Source organism: Aquarana catesbeiana, linkage group LG09 (genome assembly GCF_042186555.1).
Source record: "Aquarana catesbeiana isolate 2022-GZ linkage group LG09, ASM4218655v1, whole genome shotgun sequence".
NCBI lineage: Eukaryota > Metazoa > Chordata > Amphibia > Anura > Ranidae > Aquarana > Aquarana catesbeiana.
The window spans coordinates 232,017,370-232,036,014 of NC_133332.1; the positions used below are offsets into that span (position 1 = coordinate 232,017,370).

The 18,645-nt window shown below is 43.7% G+C and overlaps 2 protein-coding genes across 2 annotated transcripts in view; both read left to right on the top strand.

The window, feature by feature from the left end:
- SAPCD2 (suppressor APC domain containing 2) overlaps window positions 1–18,645 on the top strand; it is a 73,441-nt gene that overhangs the window by 28,484 nt on the left and 26,312 nt on the right. The window lies entirely within an intron of this gene.
- Window positions 3,673–18,230, top strand: LOC141108373 (UDP-N-acetylhexosamine pyrophosphorylase-like protein 1; the record flags this gene model as incomplete). The annotated part of the gene is given in 6 exon segments (XM_073599934.1): window positions 3,673–4,099; window positions 8,902–9,106; window positions 11,192–11,367; window positions 14,218–14,390; window positions 17,546–17,739; window positions 18,090–18,230. Coding segments are annotated over 6 exon segments (1,163 nt in total), but the record flags the coding sequence as incomplete, so codon positions are not given.

The following is an 18,645-nucleotide window of genomic DNA, read 5'->3' on the forward strand; positions in this document are numbered from 1 at the left end:
AAAACCCCAGCAAAGCATGATCCAATTTGCTACAGCAGGGGAAAAAATCCCTTCCTGATATATTACAGCTTACCATTACTTAATTGTGGTGGCTGAATTAATTTTATTTTTATGCTTTTTTTGTATTTTATTTTCACCTAATGATCCGGCCAGTAATATACAATACTTCCTGTCTAAGGCCCCTTTCACACTGGGGCGGTAGGGGGCGTCGGCGGTAAAACAGCGCTATTTTTAGCGCTGTTTTACCGCGGTATTCGGCCAATAGCGGTGTGGTTTTAACCCCCCGCTGGCGGACGAAAAAGGGTTAAAACCCCTCGTATAGCGCGGCTATAGCCGCGGTATAGCCACGCTGTCCCATTGATTTCAATGGGCAGGAGCGGTGAATACACTGCTCCTTCACCGCTCCAAAGATGCAGCTGACAGGAGATTTTTTCTTCTCCTGCCAGCGCACCGCTTCAGTGTGAAAGCCCTCGGGCTTTCACACTGAACAAACAGCGGAGGCTGTTTAGGGGCGGTTTGCAGGTGCTATTTTTAGCGCAATAACGCCTGCAAACCTCCCCAGTGTGAAAGGGGCCTTATGGTGTCTTCACTCTGGATGGAGGGGCCACTGAGCCACCTTTGGACAGCAGCATTGTCAATTTGGGGAGAGGATAGTATTAAAGACGGAAAAAAAAAAATTTAAAGTCAGCAGCTACAGTATTTGACTTATAATATAAGAGCACTTACCTGTCCAGGGAGCCCGCGATGTCAGCACCCGAAGCTGACCCATCCATTGGCTCCGGGTGCAGGCACCGGCATCCTTCTAAGGAAAACTGGAAGTGAAGCCTTGCGGCTTCACAGCCGGTTTCCTACTGTGCATGCGTGAGTCTCGCTGCCCTTACACACAGGTCCCAGAAGGCGACGGGGGGAGGAGAAAGGCACCAAAAAAAAAAGCGGAAGTGATGTACCTTGCTGCGACACCATGGGACGGAGGTCTGAAGAAAAAGGTATGAAAAAAAAAAGAGATCCAAAAATGAGGTGGGGTGGGGTGTTCTTATGTTTTCAATGGAGTTACATTTTTGCCTAGAACTCCGCTTTAAGTGCACTAGCAGATTAGATGGACTTGACTAACAAATTAAAAGCGAACTCCAGCTAACACTTTTTAAACAGTTACAGCAACAGTTTTTTTTTTTTCTCTTGGGATATAGATTTGCCTCAACCCTCTAACTGCCACTTTTGCTGAACAGCTTGTTCTGCTAAAGGAAGCTGAAAAATGACAGACTTACTGGCCAGATCCCTAGGTGAAAATAAATGAAAAAAGCCTGACAAAAATAAATAGAATGTGACAGTTGATGTACTATTTTCTGGAAGAACACAGGTCTTATTTTCATATTCCAGAACACGGATCTCCTGAGAAAAACACGCTGGTCAGATCATGTTGACCTTGGCAGACGCTCCAACTGAAACTGGCACACTTCATTCCTCAGATTGAATTCTACAAAGGATCCTGTATTCACTGAGAGCCATAAGAGAAAACACAGCATACTTCACTTTCTAAGTCTGTTACATTTTAAAACCAAAAATAAACTTGATGACATGTTCCAATTACATAAATACAGGAAGAATAATCAGTGATAAATGCTGTATTTATGAAATGATGGGGCTGGGTGGGGGTCTGATTAAACCTATTTTACAATCCCAGTCCTATTCATTGGCAACAAGTCTCATTTTACTGGCCAGGCCTGCAAGATATCAGCCAGGTGACAACCCTCAGCTCCATCCACCCAAAACTGATATCACCATTACAGGTAGAATCCCAGTGGCAGAGCATAGTTTAACCACTTAAGGACCGAGCCTCTTTTTGAGATTTGTTGTTTACAAGTTAAAAACTGCTTTTTTTTTTTTTCTCGAAAATTACTTAGAACCTCCAAACATTATACATTTATTTTTTCTAACACCCTAATGTTACACCGAGTAAATTGATACCCAACATGTCACGATTCACAATTGCGCCCGCTCGTGGAATGGCGACAAACTTTTACCCTTAAAAATCTCCATAGGCGACGTTTAAAAAAATTCTACAGGTTGCATGTTTTGAGTTATAGAGGAGGTCTAGGGCTAGAATTATTGCTCTCACTCTACCGATCGCGGCCATACCTCACGTGTGGTTTGAACACCGATTTCATATGCGGCTGCTACTCACGTATGCGTTCGCTTCTGCGCGCGAGCTCGGCGGCACGGGCGCATTAAAAAAAACACATTTTTTTTTCTTATTTTACTTTTACACTGTTCCTTTAAAAAAAAACATGTCACTTTTATTCCTATTGGCCTGAACAGATTTTTTTTTTTGGATATTTATTATAGCAAAAAGTAAATAATATTTTTTTTTTTCAAAATTGTCGCTCTTTTTTTGTTTATAGCGCAAAAAATGAAAACCGCAGAGGTGATCAAATACCACCAAAAGAAAGCTCTATTTGTGGGAAAAAAAAGACGTCAATCTTGTTTGGGTACAGCGTCTCACGACCGCGCAATTGTCAGTTAAAGCAACGCAGTGCCGTATCGCAAAAAATGGCCTGGTCATTAGGGGGCAAACGTGCCTGAAAAACATCAACCGCTTAGATGGGAACCTAGACTAATTATCACTCCAGTGGGTGGCAAATCTTCATAAGCTAATTCCTCTGGCCTGCACCTTTTGGGTGTGTTGAGTACCTGTATCCCTCCCATGCACTGTGGTTCCTTCCGCCAGTCCCTACATGCCTTCAGACCACAGCAGTGATGTAGAATCCAGTGGGAGGAACCACAGACCATGGTGGGGGGGGGGGACACAGGTACTCAAAACCAGTGGCGGTGCATCCATTAAGGGTGCACTGACGCCGCTCCCCCTCTCCAGCACCCCCTCTATGAATAATGGATATATTCCTGCATTGCATGAATCTATCCATGGCCGCCGCCGCCGCCACCCCCTATTCAGGCGTCCAGCCCCTTTTTGGATGCCGGGCGCCTGAATTCCAGCGGCGGGGGTGTTTTGTTGAAGCACCTGATTAGAGCCATAGGCTCTAAAAGGCTTCAAAAAAGGTGAACTGCGAATGCAGAGCATTGCGCTTGCAGTTTACCCAGGTGTGTTGGAACAGCAAATGAATATTCGCTGCTCTAACACTGAACTGCCTCTCCGCCAATCAGGAAGCGCGGCTGTGTTACCCATCACCTGATTGGCTGAAACGTCAGGCGCTGTGATTGGACACCTATCAGCAGGAGGGGAGGAGATGCATGGAGGACACAGCTCGCCGCCGTCACCCGCTGTCCCACTGAGATAGGGGTAGGTGTCGGGCAGATGGCGAGCGGGGTCACAGTGGCGGTATTTGATGGCACAGATGTTACGTTTGATGGGCACAGTGGATGTTTTTTGTTCTGAATTTTTCAGTTTGTTTGCGCTCCCCTCAAAATTTTGAACACCAGCCACCAATGGTCAAAACCCCCAAAAGTGTGGAACGCTGAAGATTTTAGCACATGAAGACAGCAAAGTTCATATTTACGAGGTAAATATTGTCTTTTCTATTGCAAAACGCACTTTTTTTAGAAAAGTATTTATCTATTCATTTATTTCTTTATTTAACGGAGCGCAGAGGTCAGCCACTCCACATTGCCTCAATTGAGCCGCCTCAGCTTTTATACAGCATCCCTGTAGCACGTGACCCCTCCCGGCGCCGCCTCCCAGCAGTCACGCGCTCAGTCCCGCCCCTCTCTGTTCATATACCTCAGCCTCGGCTCCGGTCTCCATAGTGACCCCGGAGCGGAGGATACCCGGGTTAAGGAGGCTTGTGCGGTTCCCATAGTAACGGGGGGCGTATGGAGCGGCGGCGGGTGCAGGAGGCCGGGCAGGAGCAGCTGCTGCGCTTCTGGGACGAGCTGACGGCCGGGCAGAGGGAGTCCCTGCTGGGGGAGCTGAGGCTGCTGGAGCCCCGGGAGCTGAGGGAGCACTGCCAGCGGGCACAGGAGGCCTATGTCCGGGAGAAGAGCTGTCCGCAGTGCCTGGACCACACCATGTGCCCGGTACCCGAGGAGTTCGTGGGCAGTGTGAGGAGGAGCGACCCGGGGGAGCTGAGAGCCTGGGAGGAGGAAGGTGAGATCCTAAAGAGACCATACACTGTACAATCTCCACACACTGTACAATCTCCACACACCGTGCAATCTCCACACACCGTGCAATCTCCACACACCGTGCAATCTCCACACACCGTGCAATCTCCACACACTGTACAATCTCCATACAGTCCTACTTAGATCTACCAAAACAATCCAACCACTTTGTACCCAATCACATGGAGATTGTACAATCAGATTGTATGGTCAGCTTTGGGGAGATTTCTCCTCACTCCTTGTCCCTGTGATGTCAGTATAGGAAATAATGGGGGATTATGGATGTCACCAGAATGCACAGACGTCAAAAGTTTGTTTTCATCTGTGTTCCCATTGAAGGGATTTCACATCACTTCCTGTCCTGACAGGAAGTCAAGAGAAATCTCCCCATATGGGACAGAAGTGATAACTAAAGCTTCCCTGCTCCGTAAAAACGACATAGAAAATGTTTTGGCAGGCGCTGGCCTTTAACCTCTTGACCCCCCCCAGGCCAATACTGACCCATCTCACATGAAAAAAACTGCATTTTTATGCTAGAAAATTACTTAGAACCCCCAAATATATCTTTTTTTTTTTTTTTAAAGCAGAGACCCTGGAGATTAAAATGATGGATGTTGCATTTTTTTATGGCACGATATTTGTGCAGCCTCTTCTAAACAAATTTTCAGGAAAAAAAATTACACTTTTATATTGATATATATATATATATATATATATATATATATATATATATATATATATATATATATATATATATATATATATATATATATTTTTTTTAAAACACAATATAATACCCAATATTTTGATAACGTATAAAAGATGATGTTATGGTAAGTAAATAGATACCTTAACATGTCAAACTTTAAAACTGCGTATGCCCATGGAATGGTAACAAACTACAGTACCCAAAAAATCTACAATTGAAAAGTTTTAGATTTACAGAACAGATCTGGTGCTAGTATTATTGTGCTCACTCTTTTTTAAATTTTTTTTTAACACTGTTCCGTTTGTTTTATCAAATTTATTGCTATCACGAGGGATGAACAACATCATTTATGATAGCATGAGCAGTGACAGGTCCTCTTTATGGGGAGATCTGAAATCCATGAGAAACCAGATGTCTTATCTGACCTCCAAAGCATCTTATCAAACCGAGATCAATTGTGATAGCACGGACAGTAACAGGTCCTCTTATGGAGAGATTTGGAGTCTATGATACACCAGATGTCTTTTCTGGCTTCCAAAGCTCTGATCGAACTGAGATCAGGTTGATCGTATGTTGTACAAGCCCAGAACTGTTTGTAAACAAACCTGAAACCAGAAGTGAAAATCCTTGTCCCTTCCGGTCTCTTACATCATAGAGAGGAGGCGGGTACGGATGTTCCTTCCTTCCCTCTCAGTGCTTCACCAATCACGTGGGAGAGCCCTGTAAAGGTGTTAGGCTGAGATGGGAGAGGGTGACCCCCTTCCTCACCCTGTATAAGTGATCAGGGGTTGTAGAACGGCTCAGATCACTTCTAAAGCAAAGCCCATCGCTGGCTGAAAAGTTTGGAACCGGGATGATAACTGCAGCTGCAGCCATTATCCTTGTACAGCCAAAGTGGATATGCATCATTTCATATTTAGCAGAATAACTGCAAAAAAAATTATTTTTTTAATTGAAACTGAATAGAATAAAATAAGGCACTAAAATACTTTCAGTGCTGTTCTTGTTGATACTCGTGTAGTAAAAAAAAAAAAGCAGCTTTGTAAGACCTAGAATGACCTCCCTGTAGCCGGCCCATTGTTTTCCTTCAATCTCCCTTCCTGTAATTGTTTCCAAGTACTTGTCCGCATTGTGTGTAGGCAATAGAATGAGTGGGATGTCAGTGTGGGTGAAACATGCGCCTGACTTTATTGGCGATGGTCACACATCTTGTGTATATGTGGAAATTTAGTTCACGTGGAACTGAAGACATTTTTTTAAAAATTTACAAGCAAGGGAGCTATTTATTGCAACAGAGACCTGCCCCGTCCCTTCTGCAATAAAATACACCTAACTGCCTGCTCACTGTCTTCTGTGACATGCAAAACAAGCTGCGCAGCATCACCAGTATGGTCTTTGCGATGTGTCCTGTGCATGTGCAGTAGTTACATCATCCCACATTGACCAATGAAGAGGCCCGAAGACTGGCACCCAGAAGAAGCTGGGGAGAAGATGCTAGTGCTAGTGAGGAACCCCTCACAGATTTTGGACTCATAGAGAGAAGGTAAGTATAGGGAGTTTAGTTCTGCTTCAACCACTTCAGACTTGTGCTATAGCTGAAAGGCAGCTACAGCGTGGCTCTCTTGTTCTGGGAGGGCATACGTGGAAGTCCTCCCAAAACTACACCCCCGCTCCCCCGATCACAGCAGTCCTTTACCATGTGATCAGCTGTGTCCAATCACAGCTCATCACATGTAAACAAACTTTCTGGTTATCGGCAGTCCTTTGACGTGCTGTGACAGCGTGAGGAGAGGAGAGCCAGGAACTGGCAAGTGTGACCGGGGACATTTACACAGATAATCAAGTCAATGATCATCAGTGCAGCCTTATTAGTGCCACCTCATCAATGCTCTGATTATCAGTGCCGCCTCATCATTGCCCATCAGTGCCACCTCCCCAGTGCTGCCTATCAGTGCACATCAGTGAAGGAGAAAAATTACATATATGCAAAATATTATAACTGCAACTAAGAAAACCTTTTTTTTTTTTCAGTCCTTTACGTTTGTATATAAAAAAACCCAGCTGTGATTAAATACCACCAAAAGAAAGCTCGATCTGTCTCAAAAAAATGCAAAAAATGTCATATGGGTACAGTGTTGCATGACTGCACAATTGTCATTCCGAGTGTGACAGCACTGAAAGCTGAAAATTGGCCTGGGCAGGAAAGGGGTAAAAGTGTCCGCTATAAAAGTGGTTAAAGCCAATATCTAGAGATGCATAATATACACAAATGTGACAAATGAATGCAGCTTTGTAATCATTCATACATCATTACACTGGCCGCACTGTAAAACACTCTGTTTTATGTGGGGATGATGTCAGCTTTGCCAGGTGGTGAGGAGGCAGTGCACTGTTTACATTTTTTTTACTTTACTTTATTAAGTGTACAAAGTTACACTACACTCAGGTCTTTGCACTGTAGCGTCTTGAGCTGCTGTGCATTGCGGTGACCCGCAGTGCCATCCAATGCCCACATATCGCACCAGCATTGTGAACTATTTTTCTTTCTATGTGCTCTTGAGGTGACTCTTGAGGCTTTGATCAGATGCAGAAAAATACCAGTCACGCCACATATAGTGAACAGGCTCTAGATGTATCTTTTAAATACAAGCAGTGTGAGTACCTGAATATGACCTGGTATCCGCCTCCTGCAGTCCACGTACAGCAGGGCTGGAGTGTGAGAGCAAGAAGCAGAGCAAGTAGTCATTCAGATCATGTGCTAACAAGTAGCATGCTGGTTTTCCCCTACAGGATGCATGTGAATTTTTTATTTGTTTGGGTAAGTTTGCTGTTTGGTCCTTCCAAGGATGTCATGAAGTGGAGTTAGCCAGACCCTACCCTGTCTGACTGTGTTCACTGAGGAGCGAAGTCCGAGGGACAGGTAGCATTCAAAAGAGATCATAGCTGGGAACTTGCTGAATTTGACCCAGAAATGCTAGAATTTATCTCTGGCTGACAGGTCATTACCAGGTTCCTTACTTGAGACATAAACTAAGATGTAAACGTGTGATGGAATTTTTTGAGCCACCCACACAGCGCTCTGCTGATAAATTCCAGGAGGGGTCGAGCGAGGAGGAGGAGCTGTGCCTCTGTTGGAGCTAGGGTAAAGTGGACCGATGGTTGGTTGTGCCAGCAGCAAGGGCATGGAGGCACAGTGTTGGCAATGTAGTGTACTGGGTTGACACTGCCTGGCTGTAAGGTCCAAGAGGAGCAGAGTTTGGCAAAGTGAACCAGGAACAGTGCCAGCATCCAGGAGTGATAGGTAGAGTGTATCAGGAGTAATAACAGAGGATAGGAGAGATAGACAGAGTGTACCAGGGATAGTGCCAGCACCCAGGAATGACTGGAGGCATGTACCAGGAACTGTGCCAGTGGCCAAGAGCAACAGAGTGTACCAAGGACAGTGCCAGCTCCCTGGAGTGACTGGAAGCACGTACCAGGAACTATGCCAATGGTCAGGAGCAATGGGTGGCGTGAACATGGAGGTAGTGGCTGCGGACAGGTACGGGAACCAGGAGCTCAGAGCAGAAGAACACCACCAGTCTGTCCACAGAGTACTCCAGCCCTTCAAGGCAGCTGTCACATGACATATAGATATATTTTTAGGCTTTTGATGAAGGCCTAAGGCCGAAATCCGTCAGCATTTTTGGATGATGTTATTGGTGTAATGCTTAAATAAATATTTTCTATGGAGAAGCTGTCGAGTTGCCGGCCTGGACTTTCTATAGTCACATGACATGGCTCTTGCTGAAACACCGGGACCAACAATCAGTCAGAAGTGAGTGTGTCTGGAACCCTAGGAGATATGCTGCTGGAATGGGGACTGTAGCCGACACAAGGGATTTATATACCTTTTGTGTCATTCTATGTTTCCTATAAGAATGAAAGAAAGCAATTTTCCTTGTTCTGCCCTGGTTGTTATCTATGTATGCCCACTTACTGTATTTTCTACTGTGAAAGCCTTATGTAATTTGGTGCTATTAAAAGAAAAGCTTACCCTGCTGTTATGATATACCATTTATGTCTGTTTATTTCAGGTTTACACCAAATAGCACAGAATAAAGTGGCGGTTTTGCTGCTTGCAGGGGGTCAAGGTACACGTCTTGGCGTGACGTACCCCAAAGGAATGTATAAAGTTGGTTTGCCAAGCGGAAAAACTTTGTATCAGATCCAGGCAGAGAGGATCATCCGACTGCAGCAATTGGCTGGAGAGAAATATGGTACCAACTGCTCCGTGCCGTGGTTAGTATTACATAGTATAACTACCTTAATTCAGATTTGGGGACCTAGATATGGATATTTAGGAAAGGGGAAACTTTTTTTTTTTTAATTTTTTTATATATAAGATAACTCATAGACTAGTGTACTTATATAGACGGTAGTTATATAGCCAACATTTTAGTTTGATGCTGCCTGTAAAATAGTTGACCATTTTAGAATGTAAATTGAGGTTCTACAGTTTGCTGACTTGCATGGCAGTAAGACCCCTTTCACACCGAGGGCGTTTTGAAGGCGCTATAGCGTTAAAAATAGCGCCTGCAATCCACCCTCAAACAGCTGCAGCATTGTCTCCAGTGTGAAAGCCCGAGGGCTTTCACGCCGGAGCGCTGCGCTGGCAGGACGGGGATAAAAAGTCCTGCCGGCAGCTTCTTTGGAGCGGTGAAGGAGTGGTGTGTTTACCGCTCCTCCACTGCTGCTCCCCATTGAAATGGGGCGGCGCTGGGATACCGCCGGCAAAACGCCGCTATTGCGGGCGGTTTTAACCCTTTCTCGGCCGCTAGCGGGGGTTAAAAGCGCCCCGCTAGCAGACGAAATGCGCTGCTAATCCGACGGTAAAACGCCGCTATAAATAGCGACATTTTACCGCCGACGCTATGGGCGGCCCGGTGTGAAAGGGCTCTTAGAAGTGTAAATCTACACATAAACTCATGAAAACAATAACAGACAAGTGCATTGGTCTATCTTCCCTGGCCTAATCTTAACTAACTTTAATCCCTTTATTGTAAAGTCTTCAAAAAAATGCATCAGCACAACAAGACAGGGAATACAGCATCCACAGCTAATGCATTTTATGCTAAATCAGCGCTTAATCATAGCTATGAGGACTTTACAATTAAGGTGATGTTTTAGATGTGAGAACGGCCAAATCCTTTCTCTTTTCCCACTATGAAGACTTCTGCAAACAGGACCAGCACCCAACAGTGTGTCAAGGAAGGGGGAACAGTTCTTTTTTTCAACTTTTCAAGTACAACTGTGACCTCCTTTGCTGTTCAGAGCTTTAAAGTCCAAAATATTCTCCAATGCTGTTGTCCACACTGCTGTGTCATACACAATGAAGTAACATTTATTGGTGGATAAAGTCCATATTTTCAAACTGTACTTTGAACAGCAGCAGATTATTTTAAAAAAATGTATCCTGGTACAGGAAAGGTGTAAGATGGCTAAATTGACATGGGAAAGGAGAAAAACTATGATAGCCTTAGGCTCATACATGTCTTCAGATTGTTATCCTGCGGGTAGCCTAATATAAAATGATCAGTCAGCTTGTAGGGTAACCTTACGGGGAAGGGGGTGGGGGGTGGTGGGGGGGGAGTCACCAGGCAGGGCAGGCCAGACACACCTCTAGCAGGTTATAGCCTCCAGCACCTTCCAGATATACCAAAGTCTGTTCCCGTGAGGATAGAGGTTCTTCTAGTCTGTCTCTAGTGTGTGGTGTGGTCTACTAAATGGTTTAAATTTGAACTCCAAACATACCGTAACATCCATGAATAAAATACATACAGTACATATTAATGCAAAAAATAAACATCTGCTTCCTGAAAATCCATCTAACATCCATCTCTCTATGTGCATGACCATAGCTTTGCCCAGCTGTAATAGTACCATTCAAAAAAGGTCTGCATGCTCACATCCAAGCATGAGAATGTGCTTGGATGTGAAGCTGCTATGTATCTGTTGATTCAAATAAACTTTCTAAAGGTTGGATGAGTTCATGCACATGACTTTCTTGAATAGAACTAGATTTGGAATTTTCTAGTTATTCCTGTAATGCTTACACCCGGCCTTCACCACTTTCTGGTGTGGAATGGCCTCTTCTGGATCAGCTCCTGTTTACTGGACTGAGGGGATGGTGCAGAATTGGTAAACCAGGAAGATGAATTCCTTAAACCGGGACTGTGTGTGTCATATATCTGGCTGTACAGTGTGGAAATTCAGTTATGTATTTAGCTGTTCACCTGGAGTTTCCATGTAATTTGTGTAACCCAGGTGACTGATAAATGCTGGTAACTGTGATCATATAGCCTGTATTCTGCTTCTTCTTCTTAGGTACATCATGACAAGCGAGTTCACCTTGAACCCCACACAGACCTTTTTTGAGGAAAACAACTACTTTGGCGTGGAACGGACAGATGTGGTCATATTTGAGCAGAGGATGTTGCCTGCTGTTGACTTTGATGGAAAAGCTATTTTAGAACGCAAGGACAAGATAGCAATGGCTCCAGGTACATGCTGGTTAAAGTCTGCTTTTTATCTCTTTTACTTTCAGTAATTAAAGATAGATTGTTGCCAGACCATTCATTTTAACAACCACGTTCCCATAAGGTTTTATGTGCACTTATTCACCTGTAAAAGCTTCACTTGTGCAAACATTCAAAAACCCTAATGCTGCGTACACACGGTCAGAATTTCCGACGGGAAATGTTTGATGTGAGCTTGTTGTTGGAAAGTCAGACCTTGTGTAAGCTCCATAGAACATTTGTTGTTGGAATTTCCGCCAACAAATGTTTGAGAGCAGGCTCTCAAATTTTCCGACAACAAAACTTGTCGGAAATTCCGATCGTGTGTACATAAGTCCGACACACAAGTCCACGCATGCTCGGAATCAAGCAGAAGAGCTGCACTGGCATTTTTCTCAGCTCGTCGTACGTGTTGTACATCACCGCGTTCTTGAAGTTTGGAATTTCCGACATTTGTGTGACCGTGTGTATGCAAGACAAGTTTGAGCCAACATCAAACTTACATTTAGGGCTTTTGATGGCCACTTTTATAGAAAATAAAGTAAAGATTCACAGTAGAATAGTTTCCCACGTAGGGGTTTTCAAAATCAATGTGTCAAAGCAAATAGTACTCCACCTCGTGGCTCTTCTCTGTAGTTTCTCTGCCTAGACCTCCTGCCTTGGTCCTCCAAACCGTCAATCACAATGTCCCAGTGCTTGTGCACAAACCGCTGAACCTCAGCTCTAACTGTTTCCCTATAGGACAGGGATGGTAAAAAAAAAAAAATTGACAGGGGCTATAACCCTCCCGTATTCTATCCAAAATGAAAATAAAAAGTGTTGCCTATAGTTCTACTTTAAGCACAAATTACTGACCATGTCCAGGATTACAAATTACTGTCCAGGATGCTAGGACAGTCAAAATTAGAAGCGCCCAACCCCCCCCCCCCACAGTTGCAGAATGCCGGCTGCCCACCTACTGGAAGCAGTGCAGCCCCTTTATGGGGGCGCTAGACTAATTTGCCTCTCAGCCCAGTCCACCCTATAAGACTGGCGCTACACTAAAAGTGTAGCTCAAGCCGGCGGGGACTCTTTCCATGCTGCCCCCCTGCAAAGTGCTGCCCTAGGCCTGGGCCTTGTCGGCCTAGGCCAGGATACAGTGTTGGTGCCAACATACGCATATTTGTTAGATGGGTAGGGGGGCCATTAAGAATTAATGACGTCCACCCTCATCTGAAAAACGCAGCACAGTTTTGTGAAGTGAAGGAAAACACAAATTTTCATGTGTTCCTGAATTGCACACCATAAAATGTAGCTTGTAAGGCAGCTTTAAGTGGTCTGTGGATTGTAAATAGCAGCAAGGAGGAGAGGAGAGCCAGAAGGAGGTGTGGGCTTTGCTTTCCCCCTCCTGTCAGTACACAGGAGTTAACACAGGATCGCCCTCTGGTCAGACTGTTACAGATTGGGGTAGCTTTATGTCATTTTGCTCTGGCACCTCAGTTGAAAAACATTGGTATAGCTACATCGGTCCAAGCTGGACCAATGTAACTGTAAAAAAAATGCCATGCCTGTAATTCATCTTTAAATAAACATTGTATGAATATTTTTTTTTTGTTTTTTACATACCTTGGTCAGATTTTTACATTAAGCTGATCACTTTCAAGTTTTTTTTGTTTTTAAGAATCACACAATTTTCTCCATGAATTTTTGAAATTGCGTTCCTTTTGTAAATCTTTGGTTGCGGAGCTAGAAAAAGTGCAGAGAAGGGCAATTAAAGCTGGCCATACATGGATCGAATTTTGATCCATGTATAGCCTGTTCCCATCCTTCGTTCGTGGGGAAAATGCAATTACACAGTGGGGAGGATTCCTGCATTCACATTGAATATGTGGATTGGGGAATCGGTTCAGTTTTTTTTCATTAAGCTGGCTGGCTGAAAGCAAAAATGGATCCATGTATGGCCATCTGGAAGGAGAAGTATGGCCAAAGCTCTTTTTGCCCTACTTCTATGGATCACAGGAGTGCACTTTGTTCTGCACTCCCATGACCTGTTTCAGCTGACAGCGAGCTGAAGTTTGCTGTCGGCTGATGTCACTGAGCCTTAAAGTTGGGATCCACCCAGATGCCTGGACCGGCAGCTGGCTCTGCTTCTGTGTGCCGCTGTGAGCCTGAGCCAGCCATGCCCAGCACCTCCACAGCCCGGCTCTCCAGTGAGAGCTGGAGGGACAGAGCATATAGTAGAGTCGGTAACGGACAGTCACTGGCTCTCTGCAGGCTGAAGACAGAGAGCTGAGTGATCGGTGATGTTTGATTGCTTAGTTCTCGGTCTTGGAGGGGACAGCTGCAGCATCGGACTGATACTGCATCCACCTAGGTGAGTAATTGATTGTATTTTTATATTCTGGAACTTCTCCTTTAAACTAATAGGTGGTATGGAGCTCAGCTTTGGGGAAAAATTAACTTCACTAAATGTATCCCTTGAAAAGAGGTGTTTTATGCAACTGTGTTTTTCTTTTACCCAACTAACTATGTTAGATTTTTAAATCTTATGTTTATTGTGTTATAAAAACTTATGGCTCAAAGTATCCGAAGAGGGACTTGTTCTTGTTGCCAGGCAACCATCCATCTTCCTTGTACTCATATCTGCTGCTCTAGAATTGTGAAAAGGTGAATGTATCTGGTTCCTATAAGCAGTAGTTGTGGTCATATTATACTAGACATTTCACTGATTATCCAAGCAGCTGTTTACTGTAACCATTAAGTCTAGTTATTTTGTTTTGGCACTGATGGTGGTCTGCATGCCCAAAGCTTTCAAAGACACAGGCAGTCTGGCATTGAAGGTTTGCATTATTTTAGATGGCAATGGAGGACTGTACAAAGCGCTAGCCGACAACCACATTCTGGAGGACATGGAGGCACGAGGCATTTTGTACATCCACGTATACTGTGTGGACAACATTCTGGTGAAGATGGCTGATCCTGTCTTTGTGGGCTTCTGCGTGTTCAAAGGTGCTGATTGCGGGGCTAAGGTGAGAGAAGACATCTAGTAAATAGAAACCTACACCAAGTTTAGGTTATGGAGTAAGAAACCTCTGCTGGCAGGGTATGAGGGAGCCCCACAGCAGCTGGAGTTTTTGTTTTATATCATTTTTATTAGGGATTTAGCCCCCATTCACACCAGTGCATCTTGTCATGCGATTTGACAGGTCCAAATTGCATGACAAGTTGCACCCTATTGTCAGCAATGGAACTGTTCAAATCAGTGCGACGCTGACTTTGCAGTGCATCGATTTGAAAAAGAAGTTCCTGCGCTATTTTTTGGCGAATTTCAGATGCAACTTGCATAGACGTTTGTGCATGGAGTTGCACAGATGTCAGCCAAGTCGCACTGACATGAGGCTTTGAAATCGTGCGATTTCAAGTGAAGTTGCACGATTTCAAAGCTTCATTCAATGTGAACGGGGGCTTACTCTGCCTGTAATTTTATCTTGAATGTGTTAATAAATATAGAACTTCTGTGCTGGATACAGCTTGTCATGCTGAAGCCCATGCTTTTTACATTTATTCTTGGTAGCAGTTTTTTTTATTTTTTAATCAAAAACAAAAATATTATATATTGCAGCTTGTAGACAAGCTAGCTGCATTCATTTATTTTTTTTGTCTGACAATTTTGCTTTATTTTTACATGGTAATCCTGTGAATAGCACACTTCCCGCTCCCTGGGTGGCTACATTTAATTCCTCCTGTGTATCTTTGAAGGAAGCCACCCAGGCTACACTACAAACTTGTCTGCCTTTTTGTTCATTGCCTTTTATAAGGTAGCCGATGGGATTGGTAGTTTACATAAAAGATCACATTTTTGTCTTCAGTTCAGCTTACGGGAAGTGACAAGGACACTACATTTCGGACAGGATCAACAGGCATTTCCTGTACTAGCTGAAAGTGAAAATGTAGCCGCCACATCTAAAGACTGTAAAGATGCAATATATTACTTTTTATTTTCTTGCATTTTATTATACTTTAAGTAGTTCAGTCTCCTCTCCCTTCATCCTCTGTAGCCTAACAACATAAACACACAATATTCGCTTTCATATACCAGAACTAAATTAGTGTTACAGCTTCATGAATTACTCCTAGTTTTAGATTCCAGTTCTGTTCAAAACCTTGTATCGTTTTGTCTAGAGCAGGAAAAGTTTAAAGCCTCTGCAAGGTTTTTATTGCTGTCTTTGTCCCCTTCAGTTTTGTCAGGACAAAAAGTGTTGGGAAATCTTTCCTACTGGAACACAGACAGTAGGGAAGAGTCCGAGCTTCTGACACTTTTTTTTTTTTTATTGCTGAGGATGCCTTTCTGTCCCGGTGACAACCTTTCCCCTCATTTCTCAACGATACAGGAGGGGAAAAAGGTCACAAAAAAATATGACATAAAATGTAACTCTTCCCTACTCTTATACAAAACGTAAAAAAATGGAGGGGGTAATGCTTTAACCACCTCAGTAATGCCTTCTGTTTATATACGGCCTCGTTTTTAGGTAGTTATACCAGGATCATGGTTACAGCTACAACCATGATCCGGGTATCAATTTCTTTTAGCTGCTGATTCTTTCTTTGTAAAACACGGGTTTGTGAACAATAATTCTAGCATCAGACTTGTGTCACTCTGTAGTAGTAACCTGTAAAGGCTTTTAAAGTGTCACCTATGGATATTTTAATGTACGGTAGTCTGTTGCCATTCCATGAGCGTGTGCAATTTACTTGGTGTAACATCTTTTTTTTTATGTTTGTTTGTGTTCACTCAAATTCATAAAAAAAAATTTTTCCTAAAAATGTGTGTTTAAAAAAACAGTTGCACAAATATCATGTGACATAAAAAATTGCAACAACAGCCATATTCTTCTCCGGGGCCTCTGCTTAAAAATATATAATGTTTTGGGATTCTAAGTAATTTTCCAGCAAAAAAAAAAAATAGATTTTTACAAGTGCGTGAGAAATGTCAGAATTGGCCTGAGGGTCAAGTGGTTAAAGTGGTTGTTTACCCCGAATGCGGAAGTTGTACTTATAGGTAAGCCTATAATAAAGCTTACCTATAGGTACTGTAACTATCTCCTAAACGTGCGCTGTTTAGGAGATATTTGCCTTGTAGTGCGTTAATGATGTCGTCAGCGCATGTGCTGTGAAGAAACTACCCTCCATGGCGTTTCTTCACTAGCAAGTGCCGTAACTGAGGGCTCCCACGAGCAGACGCAGGAGTGACATCACGTGACTCTGGCCAGTCACAGAGCCAGAGTTCGTGGCCCCTGAAGGAAGAGGGGCAAAGATGGATGTGACCACCAGCGGGGACAGCGCGGGCTTCGATTGCAGGTAAGTGGCACATAATGGGCTAGTATGCCATGCATACTAGCCCATGATGCTTTTACTTTGCAGGGGGACAAAGAGTAAAGTAAATACCCATCAGGGTTTACTTCCTCTTTAAGTTTGCTTTTGTTGAGGGACAGCGGTGGCTGCTGATTAATTTAATGCAGGTTTGTATGTTTCCTGTTTAATTTAATGTGTACTTGTTGTACTGCACTGCTGTGCAAATCTGGCTGCCTTCATGTTTTGCACATATGAGAACAAAACCATTTTCTTTTCTACATCACAAGATTATTTCCATTCCATTCCAACTTATAAGTTTCACATGAACATTAAAAATTAATTGGGGCCCTTTCACGCGGGCTGTTCGATCAGGTCCGCATGTCAGTTTTTTAGGTGGACCTGATCAGGCCCTCCTTTAACCCCTATGGAGCAGCGGATGTTAGCAGCGACATGTCCGCTGACATCTGCCGATATCTGATCCGATCCAGTCCGTAAAATCCAAATGGATGGTGGTCTTATGGTCCATAGTCACTTGATCTCCCCATAGTGGAGAATGGGACGGTGTCTGTCTCCGCTCTGCACAGTGAGTGGAGACGGACCTGTCTTCTGCCTGCTCAGCGGGGATCAGCAGAGCCACCAGCTGAGTAAGCGGATCCCGCAAAACAGAGGCACCCGCGTCAAAGGGGCCTAAATCTACAGGTTCCCTTTACATTAAAACAGCTGGCTAAAGCTGGGGGAAAGTTTGAACAATATCATAAAAGAAATGTGTAAATGTCAAAGATTCGTGCTGGTATCCTGCATTATGGAAAGTGTTCTCTTCTTGGTGTTTCAGGTGGTGGAGAAAGCATACCCAGCTGAGCCTGTAGGGGTGGTGTGCCAAGTCGATGGCATCTATCAGGTGGTGGAATATAGTGAGATTAATCCAGACACTGCAGAGAAGCGGAACCCTGATGGCAGCCTAACATACAATGCTGGAAACATCTGCAACCATTTCTTTACCCTAGATTTCCTTAAAAGAGTGGCCGGGTATGTAAAACTTTTCACAGACTGTGTGCCATAGAGTGCCGCCACCAAGTTTAATAAATGTTGCCCTATGCTTGTTTATATACCACCATCTTAGCTTGCTGCATTTCACTGGGTACATAGTACCATCCAGCTGTCAACCCTGCCTTAAAAAAGCTGACAGTCTAATAGTAATAGTACATTGATGACCTTACAGGTGAAACGTGTAGTAGACCAAGTCTATGCCACAGTAGGTGCGCCAATTCTTGTGTGATTTGTTTTTATAGATTTACTGTAGCTCAGCTTTGGTAAAATGTATAAACATGCCACTAGTTTATTTCCATTACTAAACACGTGTGCCTTCTCTTCATCAGGACACTGGAGCCCCAGCTGAGATATCACGTTGCCATAAAAAAAATACCATATGTGGACAAAGAGGGAAACTTGGTTAAACCAGTACAGCCCAATGGAATTAAAATGGAGAAGTTTGTGTTTGACGTCTTCCAGTTTGCCAAGTTAGTGCTCTTTCCCTACAATCTGTACTTGGGCAGTAAAGTTTTTTATTTCGTATGAAGAGCTTCATTGGGGAACACTTATTTTTGTGTCCAACTTGGCAACATTCACGGAATCGTGGGAGTTGTACTGGCAGTTCTTGCAGAGCTTATTAAACACTGTTGGAATTAGGGATCTCTGGAGTCATCACATGCATTTGAAGTCAGACTCAAAACAACTTAAAGAGCACCTATACTGAGATGTTAAAACAATGCTTTGACAGACTCATTGCTCTCCAGGCTCGTTCTGGTGCTGTTAAATAAAAGCTTGACATTTGGTCATGTGGTCTCAGAATTCAGACTGTAGACTGATCCTCCTGGTCAAGAAATCGCATGTCCAAACGTCAAGGCTTCTGTTTACAAGAACTGTACAGGGGGT